The sequence below is a fragment of the Ochotona princeps genome, chromosome 31 (assembly GCF_030435755.1).
Source record: "Ochotona princeps isolate mOchPri1 chromosome 31, mOchPri1.hap1, whole genome shotgun sequence".
In the NCBI taxonomy this organism is placed as follows: domain Eukaryota; kingdom Metazoa; phylum Chordata; class Mammalia; order Lagomorpha; family Ochotonidae; genus Ochotona; species Ochotona princeps.
In genome coordinates, this window is record NC_080862.1 from 7,986,644 (window position 1) to 8,003,319 (window position 16,676).

Genomic DNA, 16,676 nt, shown 5'->3' on the forward strand with positions numbered 1-16,676 from the left:
AGGGCTCAGTGAGAAAAGAGCTTTATAATGGCTCTGGGCAGTGTTTGACTGCAGGCAGGCCTGAGCCACCCCAGACGGAATGCAATTATCAGCGGGTCGTCCCAGTGTTTCGGGGCACAAGGTGACTGTTATCTGAAGTCAGAAAGGAAATGCCTGCAATTGCTGTTGATTGTCCAGTGAGGTACAGAATAAAACCTTACTCTGCCGGCCCCTCCCAGGACTGGACCAGGTAAACCCTTGAGGTAGACCATGAAACCATTTTCAGGGACCTTCCTTCCAACAGCGAGTAACCCACCCATCTAAAACAATCTCCTTTCTGTAAACTGTTGCAGTATTAAAAGGTTTTGTTTTTGCGGACCTTATTGTGTATATTCAGAGTGAAGTCAGACCAACCAAAATCCTTCAGAGGAAATAAAATAGTACCTCTTCAGCCTTCATAGATTGAAGTCACAGTCTTTTCATTTCACCTTAAAATGAATGCATATCCAAAATGCTGTGGGTTTTCTGATTGTAATGTGCCCTTCTTTGCTTTTATTGGTTCCGGATTTCCTACCTCTGTTAGAAAGGTCTAAGTCACATATTAGGGGCTCCTCAGCCATATAATCTTCATGTTTTACTCTTCACTTGCCAACATAGATGCTATCTAGAATTTAGCAGAGGTCTAGCTATGTTTTTTTGCGGAATTTGTCAACCAGGGCTACTGCCCCCTTGAATTCACCACCAACTTAACTGATATTGTTGTTGTTGTTGTTGTTTGTCAAATAACAAAATTCCCTTACTGCTGTGTGTGTGTGTGTGTGTGGTCAGACACATGAATGGTAGACAAGGCAGCTGAGGTGGCACTGGGCTACTGTGGGTTTTGGTTATTTACCTGAGAGATAGAGCCAGAGGCAAATGGTTTGGAAGCAAAGGTGCTCTGATAGGAGAGGCACGCCTAACCCAGGACATCACAATAACACCCTAGGATAACACCCTTGTGTTTTGTTTCTTTTCTTTTCTTTTTAAGATCTATTTATTTTGAAGGGAAAGGCAGATTTACGAACAGAAGGAGAGACAGAGAGAAAGATCTTCTGTCTGCTGGTTCACCCCCCAGATGTCAGCAACAGCCGAAGCGGAGTAGAGCTGAAGCCAGGAGCTTCTTCCAGGTCTCCCACAGATGGGGCAGGTCCCCATGAGAACTTGGGCCATCCTCCACTGCTTCCCCAGGCCACAGGCAGGGAGCTGGATAGGAAGTTTAGCAGCCAGGACACAAACCAGCACCTATGTGGGATCCTGGCAATTATAGGCAGAGGAATAGCCAACTGAGCTACTACATCAGCTCCTGACATCCTCGTTTTAAAGAAAGCTTTTTATAATCACACGGCTCTTACCAAGTGTTGTTAACAGCCATATGTACGTTTTAATGCAGAGTAATGAAGGGGAAGATGCAGCAATAAAGTGAATTATTTGGGGGAAGCTCGCCAGTTCTCGCCACCTACCCTCGGAGGTAAAAGTTCTCCGGAAATAATGTATCATTCCCTCACTTTCCTCCACAGCACTTGGGGGCGGGGCTGATGGATGTGCGTTCTTAGGAGATTTGCTTCTGACTAAGGCATGCCAGGCAAAACAGTTTGCCCTCAGCTAAGTCTCTGATCTAAGGGACTGAGGAAGGGGGGCGGGGAGAAGCATGTGTGTTTTCTCTGGTTTTGCGTTGAAATTCCCCAGGTGACTGTGACCAAGGAGCCAGCCTTGAAAAACCATTGGCTTTAAGGAAGGTGATGAGATAAAGAAAGAAGACAGACTCCCAAGTAGCCCAACAGCCCTCCTGCCTTACTGGAAACCTCAGACCACCAGCAGGGCAGGCAGCGCTGGCTTTGTGGAGGCATGGGCAGGTTCACCAAAGACAGACCCTCTGGGCACTGGTTGCCACAAAGGACCCAGCTCCCTCCACCCTGGTTTCTTCTTCCAAACACCACAGGTCTGAGATGCCTTTGCCCTTCAGACCCTAGCCAGTTCCTTTCAACATCTGGGGAAATGTTTGGATGATTGGAATATGGTTTGGTCCCCAAACTCAGGCAGACATGGAAACCCCAAAGTCATAAGTTCATGCCACAGAGGGTGAAGGTGTAACTCAGTTATGGAATGAGGGAGACAGGGCCACTGGAGACAGGCCCTGGGAAGGTAGTGATCTCAATAGGGTTACAGTGAAATCGCGAGCCTGGACCCACATCCTTTCTATTTCCTGCCTTGCCACCACGTGATCTTCCTTTACCTACAAGGGCCACTGGATCTTGGGCTTGAACCTCTAAAGTAGTGAGCTAAAACATTTTTCTAGGTGGCAGGCACCATGGAAAATCAGGTTAAGCCTCTGCCTGGGAAGCCAGCACCCTGTATGGGCATCAGTTGGAATCTAAGCTATACTACTTCCAATCCAGCTCTCTAACAGGTGCATTAACCATGCTTGTGCCTCTGTCACCCACCTGGGAGACCTGGAGGAGGTTCCTGGCATTCAGCCCTGGTCAGTGTGGCCATTTTAGGAATGAATCATTAGATGAAAGACCTCTCTCTCTCTCTCACTCTCTCTCTCTCTGTCTCTCTCTCTCTCCCCCCTGTAACTTGCCTTTCAAATAAATAAAATCAAACTTAAAAAAAAAAAAAAAACAACCACTTTTCTGTTTATCAAGTTAGCACCCTAAGGTACTTCAGAGAGCTAAGAGCTACAGGTAAGCTGGAAAGTTTGACCCTGTCCTGCCCCAATCCTGATGCTGAACTCGTAACTCCCACCTCCTCAGGATACGACTGTACCTAGAGAAAACTCTTAAAGAGATAATGAAGTGTGGCCAGTGCCGTGGTTTCTCAAGCTAAGCCTTTGTCTGGCATCTCATATGGGTGCTGGTTTGATTCCCAGCTGTTCCACTTTCCCATCCTGCTCCCCGACATGCTACAGAGGATGACCTGAGTCCTGGGGCCCCTGCACCCACAAGGCACGTGGAAGAAGCTCCTGCTCTCAGGTTCAGACCACACAATCTCTGATCATTGTAACCATATTGGGGGGGGGGGGGAACCTGTGGCTGGAAGATCTCTGTTGTAACTGCAAGAGGTAATGAAGTGAAGAACAGGACATGAGGGGTCCCTGACCCACGACAACTGGCACCCTCAGCAGAGGAGGTTAGCACGGACTTGCACAGGAGGCAGATGCCCGAGGGCGTCTAGCAGCCAAGGAGTAAAGGGAAGGCACTAACCGGGCATCTGCAGGCAGGGCAGGAACAGTAGCCAGACGCCAGCTCCCACCTGTCCTGAGTGCTAGACAGGCCTCCGTCTGCAGCTGCACCTAGCATCCTGTCCATAGCAGGGATGGGGCAGGGGTGGGCATAAAACAGAAACACAGACTCAAAGATATCACAAACTCAAGTGTTGGCAACATCTAGCTGCCTGGGCTGTGGTCTTCTGAACCATGCTCTGGCCAGCGCATCCCCAGAGCACTTGGTACAGGAGTTAGGACTCAGCTCAGCACGCTCACATGCCACGTCTGAGTGCTTGGGTTTAAGTCCCAGTGTAAGTGCATGGGTGCCTGCCACCTACATAGGACACTTAGGTGGAGTTCCTAGCTCCCCTATCGAGTAGAAACACATGTTGGATGACCCTTGAGGAAGTTTCCAGCTTTGTCCCTTGCCTCCCAGCCCCGTACAACATTATCAAAACGCATGATGCGTTCCGTGAGCAACAGCCCCAGCCATGCCAAACTTGCCCCTTGGGTCAGACAAGAGCCTGTGCTTCCTATTTTACTGCATTTAATATCCTTATTTGATCCCGTAGGTCCCATGACCGTGACCCCTGTACTGCCCTGCTAGATAGCGGTGAGCTCTCTCTCTCTCCCTGGGCACTGACTCAACACCAACCCCTGGCTGCACCTACCTCTGCAGTCCTCTAGGCCTATTATTCATTTGCTTCATTCCCAAGGTTGCACTTGTAGGTTTCCTACAGCCTGGCCTCTCACCAGGGGCTCCTTACACAGTCAAGTGCACAGGATTTGAGGAAGGATGAGTACTTACAGAGCAGGCAGATTGGCCTGTGAGCTTCAGTCTCTGAGCTGGGGGTTCCACAGGTCTTTCCCTCTCTACCTGTTCCTTCTTGTCTCGAAACAATCATCTCATCTTTTGAACCTTCCAAAGCCTCACTAATGGGGTCCCGTGAAGCCTCCGGTTTAGGATCGTCTGGGTTTCACTCTGCTCTCTTTGTTTCCAGGCTTTGTTTGTTCTGCTTCTGCTATTCATGCACCCAGAACTGGCTCTTCTGCCATCCTGTATTCCTTCCTTTTGTTCTTGTTTCGACAATTCTTTTGACAGTTTCGATCCATCTTTCCATTTTGAATCTATTGCTGTTTCCACCTAATTCCATGTTGTAACAAACAACCAAGCTCTTTGAAATATTGGACTGGGCTTGTGAACATCTCCCTTCCTAAAGCAGTGGAGGGTGTGGTGTGGTCCTTGCAGAACTGGAAACGGTGCATGGAGCAAGGTTGCTTTATAATGGCGTGCAAGGATCCATCTGGCATTGCCAGCACAGTCGGCTGCAGGCTGTGTGCAAGGGAGCCCTGATCCTGAGGTGGAGAGCGAGCGAGCCTATGTTTGCTCAGAACCCTCAGCTATGTGTTTCAAAGCTTTCCAGTGACTGGAGGTTGTTATGCAATTGAGGAATGGACAGAAGGCTGTAGGCACTCACTTGTACTGGGGAGCAAGGAAAGAAGGGACCCTCGTGCTCACATGTACCTATGTGTGTACAGAACAAAAGCAACACTGTATGTTCTGAAAGATGGACAGAGCCAGGTAGAACCTGTCCAATCACACATTAGATCATGCCCAAGTGATCCATTTCTAGACATGATGCAAAAATTCTTTCTGTGTCCCCTCTCCCAAGGTCCCCAAATCTCCAAGGCAGTGGATGTCCCAACCATCTCCAACTTTTGGGACATCCAAATGGACTTGCCAGAGCATTGCCTGGCAGCCACATCAGCCATTCAACACTTAGATGACAAACGCAAGCTGAAGGGTAGCTACGCCTACGTGGTAGCTTTCTCAGTCTTGAACACTTGGTGCCAAAAGGGTTGTTAGCCTGGGCAGCTTTGGGGTCGGGGTCCCAAGAAGGGAAGAGCCAGGAAGCTGTTGTTGGATGAAAGAGAGCCCACCCTGCTTGGGGAGTCTCAGAGCCGCACCTGCTGCTTCGTCCTCCCCCAGCCCTCTCAGCCCCGACCTGGGAGGAAAGCAGCGTGGAGAGGAAAGACAGAGAAGAAGCTCTGCTTTGCTCATGGGGACAGCATTTCCAGCAGTGTCCCCTGAGTCCTGACCCTTGCAATTCTGGTACCAACAGTCCTTTCTCCCTTCCTCGCCATACCACCCACTACCCAGCTCCTAAGTCTGCACACTCCCTCAGGGCATGTCTTAGCACCCAGTTGTTGGAGATTGTGCCGGCAACACACATCACATGAACATGTCAAATGCTCACTTGGGGATGGAGGATACCCCCAGCATGACCTCCAGCAGCGCACTCTGAAAGGTGGGACAGAGAGGCAGCACGGTGATTCGTTGGAAGCCCACAATGCTGCAGAGGCCTTTCCAAAGTCTTGCTCTTCATTTTATGTCTGTAAGCTTTTAAGGGAGCCCTCCACTCATGCCCAGCGTGCACACACACATACATACACACAGAGCCCAGGTCTTGCCACCCCCTCTCTCCACCCCCAAAGCTGGGTTCCAGTCCTGATAACTCATCCAATTCAACAGGCACAGAAGGCTGGGTGTGTTCCCATGAGGGTATCCATTTCTTTGTGTGTGTGTTTGTGTCACAAAAAGCAAGCCCTGCAGGTCCTGTCCATTGGGCCCCATGCCACATTCACACCTGGCCACTGCACCTTGGGTGCTATTGTGCACAAAGCCCTTTCCTCAGCTGTATGTTTCTCTTGTACAGCCTCCATCACTCTCTGCCCATGTGTCTGTGCCTTCCCCTTCCTCCCCCCACCCACGCTCACTGACGCCTCCAGTCCCTGCCTGCAACACCAGGAGAGAAGGAGCTAGGGCTTCCAAGGGAAACATCCCGTGCTGCCACCAACTTTGTGTGCGTATTTCTCATTATTCAGGAGTCCTGCCCACCTCGTGTGCCCACTTTGAGCCCATTTCTGACAATTGTGTCGACTGTCACAAAACGACCTTCTGGCCCCACCGCCGTCCCACCTGGCCCTGTTTACAGAATGCATTGGAGACACAAACATTCCGGAAACCCAAATAACCTTACTACAAAGGCGATCAACTGTGACTTCTGGGATTATTGTTTCAGTTTAATAACACCTGGCCACAGAGATTCCCTCCCAGCACTGCCCTACCACACACACACACCCATTCCACGAATCCGATGGTCCAGCATACAGTAGGGGAAAGGCTGGCTTTTTCTGCACGCAGCCCACGCAGTTCACTCTAAAAGGTCTTGGTCCTGCTGGCCTATACCTCTAACCGTCTTCCCCAAGTGGTGCGTTTTAGACACTGCCTCCCAGCACCTCGTGCTTTAAGAAACAGGAGGTCCCCAGCACCAAGTCTCTACCGAGGGTGAGAGGCGCGGGGTCCCATCCTCACCCAAGCTTGCTTCACACGGGGAGGCAGCGTGGGTGGGAGCATTTGGGTGGCATACCCCAGAAACCACAGTAATTGGAAGGGAGAGGAAGCAAATATCAATTAGCGACTGCTCAGCCAGCTACCAATCTTGGTTTCCAAAAGACTCCACCTTGGTTCTCTCTAGAAGCGACAGCTTCCCGGGAACCTGGCTCAGCAGCGATGGCACCTCAAGGCCTTGACCAGTGCGGGCCTTCACCCGGGCCCAGGGAGTCATCCCCTGAAATCCATGCCGCTCTCCGGCGCCTGCGTGAGGCTGCGCCCCCAGGCCAGGCCAGGTGGTGCTGTCCCGCGGGTCCCAGCACACTACCCACGCCCCGCTGTGCAGGGGGCGCTGGCTGGAGCTACCTGGCACCCCAGCATCCACCTACAGGCCCCAGGATTCCGGCGAGGTGGCTAAAGGTTAGCAAATAATAAGGGTGACGGGTATTGTGTATGCGCTCGCGCGTGTGTATGTGTGTTGGAAGAGCAAGAGTGTGTGTGTGTGCGCGCGCGCACGCGCGCGAGGAGGGGGAGGGAGGGTGAGCGGGACCCCGGGCGGTAGTGGTGGCCCCCCGCAGACAGACCCGCGGGAGTGGGGGGTGGCGAGGCGAAGGGGCGGCGCGGCTCTCCCGGGCTCGCGCGGCCCGGGCGCCTCCCAGGAAGGCAGGGAGGGGGGGCGGCTGTTTACCCAAGAGGGTTGTACTGATAGCACGTTCCTCGAGTTGACTTTGCTTTCCTTGAGTTTATTGTAAAGGGGTAAAGTTTTCGGATCCGTCACGTGACCCTGACAGGTCCTGCCTATGGCGCGGCAGACCACCCACGCCGAGGGCCATGGAACTGCTTAATAGAAACAGGCTCGTAATTGTGAGTCCGCGCTGCACTCCGCCGCCAGCCTCTGGCGGCCCCGCGCGCCGGGGCTTTTACACTTTCCGTTCCTTTTGTAAAGAAGGAGCAGGAGGAGGAGGAGAAGCCCAAGACGACGACCAAGGAAAAGGCGACGACGGCAAAGACAAAGAGACCCGCGGCGACCAGGCCAGGGGGAGAGCGGGGCACACGGGGAGAAGACGCAGCAGTGCCGCATCCGGACAGAGGGGCCTGCTAGGGGAAGAGAAGGAGAAAAGGAAAAAAAAAAAGAAGGGGGGAATTGATGTGAAACCCAAGCCCGGCACCCGCGCCAAAGGCACCCGCGCTCCCGGCAGGGCTTGACGGCCGGCTATGGTGAGTGCAGCCAGCGAGCCCGCGCCCTCGCCCGCGCGCGCCTTGCGCCGTCCACCCGGGGGGCCGCGGATCGAAACGCCAGCTCCGTGCCGCGAGCGAGGGGCCGGAGGGGCGCGCTGCGCGCCGCGCCGTGGGGCTTGGTGGGCTGCGCCGCCGGGCGCGGGAGCACCAATCCCGCGGCTCCGCGCTCTCTCGCTCACTCTCTTGCTCTCCCGGAATCCTTGCCCCCCGAAGCTGGCCCCGCGGGGCGAGGAGGGGCGGGGGGCGCCGACTGCCGCGGGACCCGGGCCGGGGAGCGGATGCGGAGGGGACTTCTCACGGAGGGGGTCGCCTGGGATCCCATTTTCACGCTTGAAAGGGTCGCCACCTTGGCTTCTGCTCGTCAGCCTGCTGGTGGCTTCTGGGCTCGCCAGTGGAGGCTGAGCTGGTGATGGAGGGGCTGGTGCGGAGAGAGTGACAGCGTGGGGGTTGGAGGGGCGGGAAGGAGGAGGTGCGGGCTCCGGGGAGGGAGCGCGCACATGCAAGCTGGTGTTGGCCGCTCGGCGGCTCGGCGTGCTGCTTCTCCTGGGGCCGCCCGCGGGAACGGGTGCGCTCGCTCCGCACCAGCGCCCTCGTGGCTCCTAGAGTAGCCCTGATCCAAACCCGAGATTGTAGCACTTACCTCTCCCGTCGCCAAAGGCGGGGGGGTGGGGGGGGGAGAGGGCGCCAGGGACTTTTGTGAGTTCAGGAAGGGGCCAAGCCCGGGGAGAATTAGAGGCGTGTTGGGCCAACTCTCGCGCCCACGGATTCGGGCGCCCTGGTGCCTGCCACCCATTAAAGGAGTGGGCGGGCGTTGGGAGCGCCCTGGGGGTGCGTCGGGACACCCAGAGATCGTGCCTCTGGGAGGCATGTGTTAGGACTCTGTGTTGACGTGTGTGTTTAAAGGGATTCCTGGAGCGTGGATGAATCGCAAGTGTTTTTGATCCGAGAACCATATGGATTGTTGTTGATGAGAGACACCCAGAGGCGCCTGTTTTCCTGGACCTGGGTGAAAAGGAGCGTCTTCCTGCCTCCCTGGCCTGCCTTCCTCCCTGGGGAGGAGAACTTACAAAAGCCCCAGACATAAATCATAGAGCCCCACAATGGGTGGCTCGAAGTATTTAATAATTGGATCATTGAGGTCTTCAGCTACTACAATAGTCTTTTTCAGCATTCTGTGTGTGTTCAAAAAAGAAATTTTTTTTTGGCTCCTGTAGTTCAACATGCAATTAATTGCCTCCCACAAAGAAAGACAATGCTTCTTGGTTGGTGTCATCCTTTGTTACTGTAGCTTATTGTTTCTGGGTGGTACCTCGGGATACTGTTGCCTCAGGTGCAGTATGTCCCGTGTTGTAAAACAAGGGCCTTTCAGTACCAGTCTGTGTGTTCCAGTTGTCACCGGGCTTCCCTCCACAAGGTTGTAAAATGCCTTTGAGGGCACGGTCGCGTTCAATGAAAATGTGGCCTCAACGTGGACACCCAGAGGGTCCTTGGGGAGCCAGTCCCCTAATCTCAATTTGGAGTATTAGCTTCATTTCAAATGGACTGTGAGAGGTGTGTCTAATTTCTGATTATAATCGAGTCAGAATCTGACAGGCTCTGTTTGCGCCGTAGTTGTATTATTTTTTTTGTGTGTGTGAATAGAAAAAAAAAGACTTTCACAAATTGTCTTTAACTTAAAATCTCTGTCCCCGTTTTATCCTCCTCCTCCTCTCTCTTTCTACACACACACACACACACCTTTTATATTCTCCAGCCTCTACCACAGTGTATAATGCCCTATTGAGACATGTAGGCGTGATGTGTAAACCGGATTAGCAGTATGAAAGACAGACACACAATAAGCTGGAATTGTTTTACTTCCCTTTCATTTCTCATGCCTATATCTCTAATAAATTTGTTGCTCCAGCAGTGGGTCAAAGGGATCATGTTGCTTAGCTTCCCCCCCGCCCCGGGCCCCGCATCCCAATGGTAGATATCACAGACATGAGCACGGGTCCCTTCTGCCCAAATGCAAAGCTTGATATAGAGATATTAAATGGGGGAGAAAGAGATGGGAGAGAGGGCGAGAGGCAACAGGAGCTGGAGAAGCAGAGAGACTCGGAGTCTACATCTCCATCGTAGCAGAACCCTGTGGGCCAAGAAGATCCTTAGGGAAGGGGGTGGGAATCAAACCAGGGCCAAAGCTGTGTTTTCTTTCAAACTCGTTGTAGCTCTGAATGAGCCCTCTCCACCACTGGTGACTCAAGCTGCAGAGTACCCGGAGCTTTTGCCATATGAAGTCTGACTTCCCCTGCCAGCCAGGGGCTTCGAAACCTGGACTTCTCAGGGAAGCCCCTGGCGGCCCCCCTCTCCCCTCCCCAGTGCCCGGGAAGCTCAGAAAATGCCAGTGCTCCTGGTTGGTGCTGGAGCCCTCTCATTGACTCCTTTGTGGAGTTGGGAGCAGCTTCCCATTAAAGGAGATCAGGGGTAATTAGCAGCATTATTTTGACAAGCTGGCGAGGGCTGTTCCCTTTCCTTCAGCTTGAGGTGGGGGCTGGGTGAGGGTGGGGGGGGGAGAGGGAAGCAGGCGCCAGCGAGGAAGGGGAGGTGAGGCAAGTTCAGTAGTTTGAATATTGGGTAGCTGTGGACAATTTTACACACACACACACACACACACTTCCCTGGAACTTCTGAGACTCCTTTGCTGCCATCACCTGCTAAGTAAATACCAGAACTGCCAATGAGAAAATAAGATGCCATTCTCACAGAGCCAAGAAAATGTTGGTGCCTGGTGGCAAACTGCCTTGAGTTGAGGCAAGACTTCACGGAGGTGTCTAGCAGCTTTGGACTGCCCAGGCCCAGATCCATGGCTCCCATCCTTACCCCAGGCTCCCCTGTTTTTCTACCAACGATTTCATGTTATCTCCAGGCCCTCTTCCCTCCCACCTTCCTCCACCTGGGTCCCCTGGGAGGTGTGCAGCTCTTTGCTTGTCTGGAAGACAGCATTGAAAAAAAAAAAAGCTCAGCAGATAGAATTATAAATGACGTGTGAGTCGTTTTACCAGAACATACTTACATCTGCATGCATTTATAATCTGCAAAATCTTAGCCAGATCACATTGGGTTTGACAGATCCGTTTGGTTTGCTCTGTAGAACCCAGGGAAAAGTTAAGCTCACTGTGTTTTTCTGGTGCCCTCCCTGCCCCAACCCCATCCAGTGTGGTGCCCACCGTTGCCCAATGGATCATCCAAGCCCAGAGGGCAAATGTTTCCTTTTAGTGTCATCTCATCTGATGTTATGTAGGAGATGTGTGTGGCGCGGCCACAAATGTTGCGAGTATCAATCCAGGCAGTTTAAAGAATCTGCGTGTTGAAAACTCCCAAAAGGAGTCTTGGGTGGCAGTGGGGAGAAGACAGACATGACAAGCTCTGCGCGGAGCCCAGAACTTTCTCCGGAAAAGGAAACAGAATAGGCGCCCTTCCCCCTCCCCCCACTCAGCTCGCACGTGCTGGTGAACTCTCTAGGGGAGCCCCCCACCCCCCAAGGCCAGAAAAGCCCCTTTAGCGAGTGCGTTCCCACTTGCTCACACTTTTAGCTGGCCTGGCTAACCCACCACCACCCTCGGGAGCTTCTTCTCAGGTCGGTGGAATCTTACGGTTTCTTGAAGTTAACCAACCCGGCTGGGCCTAGCGGTCCCCTGCGCCAGGCATGCATATTAAAGTAGACACTGCTTACAAATGTAAATACGAGCAGATTGATTAGGAACAACATTCTCGCCGGGAATGTCGCACTCGTCTGCATCAGCAATGAGGCAAATTGGGGGCAGCCTGAGCCCCGGCCACCCACGTAGAGCAGGCTTTTTTTTTTTTTTAACCCTGGCTCCTTCCTCTTCCTTAAAAACTGAAACAAGGCCAATTAGATCCTCAAAGTAATTCATCTCTGCGTATTCAAAAAAAAAAAAAAGGCGGACCACAGGGAGAGAGGTGTGTGGAGAGAGTGGGGGGCTGGGGAGATTAAGACTGGCGCTTGGTGGGAGCCCTGGCTGCGGCTTTGGGATAGTCCAAGGGATAGCATTGAGAAACTGGGACCATTCATTGCGTTGCTGAAAAGTTAACCTACCCAACGGCGGGAGGCAGGGCTCGGAGCGCCAGGCAGCGTTCGAAACGTTTAGGAATGAAGTCTCGAGTGAGGGAACAGGAGCCTGAGTGCTCCCCACCAGCACAACCACGAAGGCGGTGGGCACGACGTGCCTTGGAACGGCCGCCGGAAGGGGCAGAGACACGGAGCCACGCAAGGGCCTGGGCCAGAACTCCTTCAGATCCACCAAGTCCCTAATCCAGTTGCGCATAAAATGGGGAGCATACGCGAGTGTCTTGGGAAGGGGATCTCAACACAAGTACGAACAGGGCAACGCATTTTCTGGGTGCGCGACCATTTTGCTTCCTTGCAAGCCTCGAAGGCTAGGGAACGGTTTTAGCTGGCAAAGCGGGGGACCACCGACTGCCTCTGCCTTGCCCGGTGCCAGCCGTCCAACGTTAAATAGGACGACGTTCCTCTGAGTGGAAGCCGGCTGCAGGGGGATGGAAAGGCAGCGGGAAGCAGGGCGCAGCCTACACTTGCTGTGAATGGTGATTGTCGTTTCAGCCGAGAACGCACCCGCACGAAGCTGGCCTTCCCGGCCCTTGCGGTGCGCCCGCCGTTCCCTCCTGAGCCGCCTGCAAAATCCCGTGCTGCCTGGGAGCTGGGAGTTTTGAATTTCCGCGCTGGCTCGGCGCACTCGCGTCCTGCCTTGCCGGCCTGCGAACGTCCCCGGACGCTTCTGCGCCCTTTGTCTCCCACGACTCCCCGCGACGCGAGTCCTTCGCGCGCGGGCGCACACACACGTTTAACCAGTTCGAGATTACAGGGGAGCAGGGTCCTCTCTGGGGGGAGCCAGGGAAGGAGCTAGAAAAAAAAAGGGGGGGACTTGCAGGGGAGAAAAGTGGCCAGGCTGGGGCCTGGAGTAAGTGGTTGGGGGTGGGGGGAGACGGGAGGAAGAGGAAGGAAAGGGGGGGAGAGGGAGGGACCGCCCGAGAGGAAGGAAGGGGGAGAGAGGGAGGGCTGGCGGCCGGGTCCCCCAGCGGGAGCCGCGTGCACAGCCGCGGTGGCCGGCGCGCCCCGCCGCAGCCCCTAGCGGGCCCGAGCCGGCGGCGCGGGGCTGCTCAATGGGGAGCTGCGCCAGCGCGCGGCCATTGGCCGGCGGCGGGGAGGCCGCGCGGGCATTGGGCAACGCCAGGGGGCCGGTCCGCCTTCAGGAATGTTACTACGGCGCGCCCGGCACGTCCGTCCGCACCGGGCCGCGCGCGCGCGCGCGCCTCCCCTGGCTTCTCCTGGGCTGCGCGGCCCGGCGCACGGCCGGCCCAGCGTGTCCACCGCCGTCCCGGCTGGGCTCCACGCGCGGGAGAGGTGCGGGATGCAGTGGCGGGTTTTGGCGGGGGAGCGGCTCCGGGCACGAGGCGCGCGCGTCCGCGCACGAACGGACCCCGGCGCGCGCAGGGCCTCGCCAGGCCGGGGTCACGTGGCCGCGCGGGCTCCGCCCCTCCCTCTCTTGCCCTCCCCCATCCCTCCCCCTGGCCTGCTCCATCTGGGTTTCTTTCTTTCCCTTCCTTTCTTTCTTCTTTTTTTTTCAATGAACACACACCGTGTGCATCTTAAAGCCACACCGCCCCATTTCACGGCTGCAGTGGGCGGCTTGCTACCGCGGGGCCCTCTGCCATCCACCCCCCACTTTTTTTTTTAATAAAGAGGTGGGTGGGAGCGGTTAAAATAAATACTAAAAACAGGGCAGAATCCAGGGTTTGTGGGTCTGGTCCTTGGCTCAGGAAAGAACCTCATAACTTTACAAACGCAAGAAAAACACATTCCACTTTGGCCGCCTTTTTTTTTTTTAATGAAATAAAAAGCGTCGCTGTGTGGCGGAGACTCCCGGCCCCGCACCCGGCGCCAGAAGCCGCGCGTTCCACGCAACTCGGCCCCAGCGTGGAGCTGGCCCTGGGACTCCCGCAGGGATCCCGGACGCGACGTGGGGACGACCCTCGCCGTCCGCGCGCGGTCCTGTGGTCGGGTTGACTCCACTCTCCCTGACGTCATGCTGTTATTAGGGACCCACGGCGCGCACGCCCGCGTTTGCACTTCATTAAAAGGCTGATTCCACGGGGGACCGTGGCGACGGGGCAAGATGCTCGCTCCGCGTCTCCCGGCTGTTGCAAGGATCCAACGGCTTTTAGCTAGGAGGAGCTATCCACAGGAACGTCCCTGCCCCCGCCACCTTCCCCGCGTCTGGAGTCCACTTTCGTGACACGCTGGCTGTGCCATCGTGAATTTATATATTTATATATGTGTAATTGAAAGGCAGGGGACTGCTTTTTTATTCAGGTGGCTTTCCTCTTTAACGTTTCTTGTTTATACCAACGCGAGGCGCTGTTCCCTGCAAAGGCTCCAGTCTTTCCACCAAGTTAGAAAAGAGGAGGGAGAGGGAAAGGGGAAGGGAAAAAAAAAATCTGGCACAGGCCGGCGCACTCTCCACCACCCTGTCATTATCGGTGCAGGCCTGGGAATTCCAACCGGACCTCCCAGGCTTCGCTGCCGCTGGAGGCCAAGGTGCCTGTGAAAGGGCTTTCTTGGAGGAATTTCTGAGATTGTTTAAGCGCGCCCAGAAAACAGAGAGCGCCCCCCCCCACTCCCCGCCCGAGGCAGATACTGGTGTGTGTGTGTGTGAGCGCGCGCGTGTGTATGAGCGTGAGCGCGCGTAGGGGGCGACTCACACACACACACACACAAAAAGGGGGCCCCCGTGGAGAAGAAAAGGGACCGGCGAGCCAGGAGGGGCGAGGGGCGCGTTCCTGGATGGCAACGTTGCGTGCGCGGAGGCTGGCGCGCTCCTAGGCTGCCCCGGAGCCGGGATGCGCGCTCCGGGGTTGCCTACCTGGGTGGTCTCTCTACTTTGGTGAGCTGTTGCTAAGCAGCTAATAATAGTCATGTTTGCTGAGTAATTTCTGCCCTCCGCGAGCCAATCGCCGCGCAGAAACCCAAGCCATCTGACAGCCCCGGGGGCGGGAGCTCCAGCCTTTTTCTCTCGCTCGCTCGCTCCCCCTCCACCCCCTCCCCTCCTCCTCCTCCTCCTCCCCTTCTTTCTCCAAATGGAGAGAGTTCTTTTTTTTTCTCCTTCCATCTCATCTATTGAATCAAGGAGCTGCTGCGGCCGCTGCCCGCTGCACACCACACACACACGGCGGAGTCCCCAGATCCCGGGAGCAGCCGCAGAGGCGCGCGGCGCGGGGGCAGAATGGTCCCGCGGGTCGGCGAACAGCACAAGACAACAGAGCCCGGGACCGAACAGCCACCGCGAACCCAGCAGCAGCCAGAACCCGAGCAGCGCGAGCAGCAGCTTCAGGAGCCGCCAGCACCGCCACCGCCAGCAGCGGCAGCGGCTGCGGCTTCGGCCCGGCAGCACTGAGACCCGCCGGTGGGCACCTTCGGACTCCGCGGCGAAGGCAGCCGCTCGCGCGAACCGGGAGGCGCCGAGAGATTCGGCGCGATCGGCGGCGGGGATTTGCTGGCGCTTTTTGCAGTGAAGGGGTCGCGGCGTGGGGCGGGGGACGGATAGAGGGGACTTGGGGACCTCGAGGAGCGCCGCCACGGAAGCACCCGGAGGACTGGCTGGCTTGGCGCGTCGGCTCTCGCTCTCCCGCGAACTGGATGTGGGCAGCGGTGGCCGCAGAGACCTCGGGACCCCCGCGCAATGTGGCAATGGAAGGCGCAGGGTCTGAGTCCCCGGCAGCGGCAGCGGCAGCAGCGCCCGCCGTGTGAGCAGCAGCAGGAGCAGCGGCAGCCAAGGCAGCAGCAGGTCTGTCAATCGGAGCCCGAGCCCGAGCAGCCGGCGACCAACAGCAGCGTCCTTGCAAGCCTAGCGCCCGAGCGCCCCGGGCCGCCCCGGTCCCCGTGGCCGCGCCGGCGGCGTTGGCGGCGGCAACATGGCCTCAGTTGGTAACGCCGCCGACCTCCTGGAGGACCGCGGCGGAGGCGGCAGCGGCAGCGGGGCCCTTGGCTGGTCGGTCGGTGGCGGGAGGCGTAGACGCGTTGGGGGGCTGCGCCGCGCCACCACCGCCGCCGCCGCCGTGCCGGACCCGGACTATCTGCACCGGCCCAGCTACTGCGACGCCGCCTTCGCTCTGGAGCAGATTTCCAAGGTGCATTTCCAAACTCTGTTCTCTCCCTACCCTCCTCTTCCTCCTTGGGGTCTCCGCGGCCAACACGCACACACCCCTCGCAAAAGCAGCAGACAAGTGGGGATTGAAAAATTCAAACCCTCCCTCTGGTGCTGGGAGGAAAAGTCTGCAGGGGGTGGAGGTGTGCACGTCTCTGTGTGTGTGTGTGTGTGTGTGTGCGCGCGCGCGCGCGCGCCCTCCCAGCTCGCCTTTTCCGGAGCCTTGCGCCCGCGGTGTGCGGGGGGCACCACCGCGCCCCAAAGTACCCCGGGACCCCGGAGCGCCTTCTGCTCGTGCTCCTGCCATCCTGCCACATTTCTTAACATCTTGGAAGAGGGGGGTTGGCGGAGGGGAGAGGCGGGGAGAGGCAGCGGGGGGGGGGGGAGGAGAAGGAGGGAGCCTTAATAAAGGTGGTTTCTTTTCTTGGCAGCCGGCATTGCTTTTGTTGAGCCCGAAATCTCAGCTGCCTTAAAACCTAGCCTGTCTGGGGGACATCCCTCCACTTCCCCCGCAACTTTTCAGCCACCGCTCCCCCGAGCCTGCGGCGCGGAGGGGCCATGGTAAACAAATTGCCACCTTAAGTGCGCGGCGCGG

The 16,676-nt window shown here is 56.3% G+C and overlaps 1 protein-coding gene across 2 annotated transcripts in view; it reads left to right on the top strand.

Moving 5' to 3' along the window:
* Positions 1–7,303: 7,303 nt before the first annotated feature.
* The window catches only part of PTCH1 (patched 1), a 57,481-nt gene continuing 48,108 nt past the window's right edge, over positions 7,304–16,676 (top strand). The window contains exon 1 of one of the 2 annotated variants that reach the window (XM_058657336.1): positions 7,304–7,835. In XM_058657336.1, coding sequence (XP_058513319.1) covers positions 7,833–7,835 — 3 coding nt within the window. In that variant the 5' untranslated portion in view covers positions 7,304–7,832. Of the gene's footprint in view, positions 7,836–14,962; positions 16,065–16,676 lie in introns of those variants that run through there. The other variant, XM_004591810.2, reaches the window with a different exon arrangement.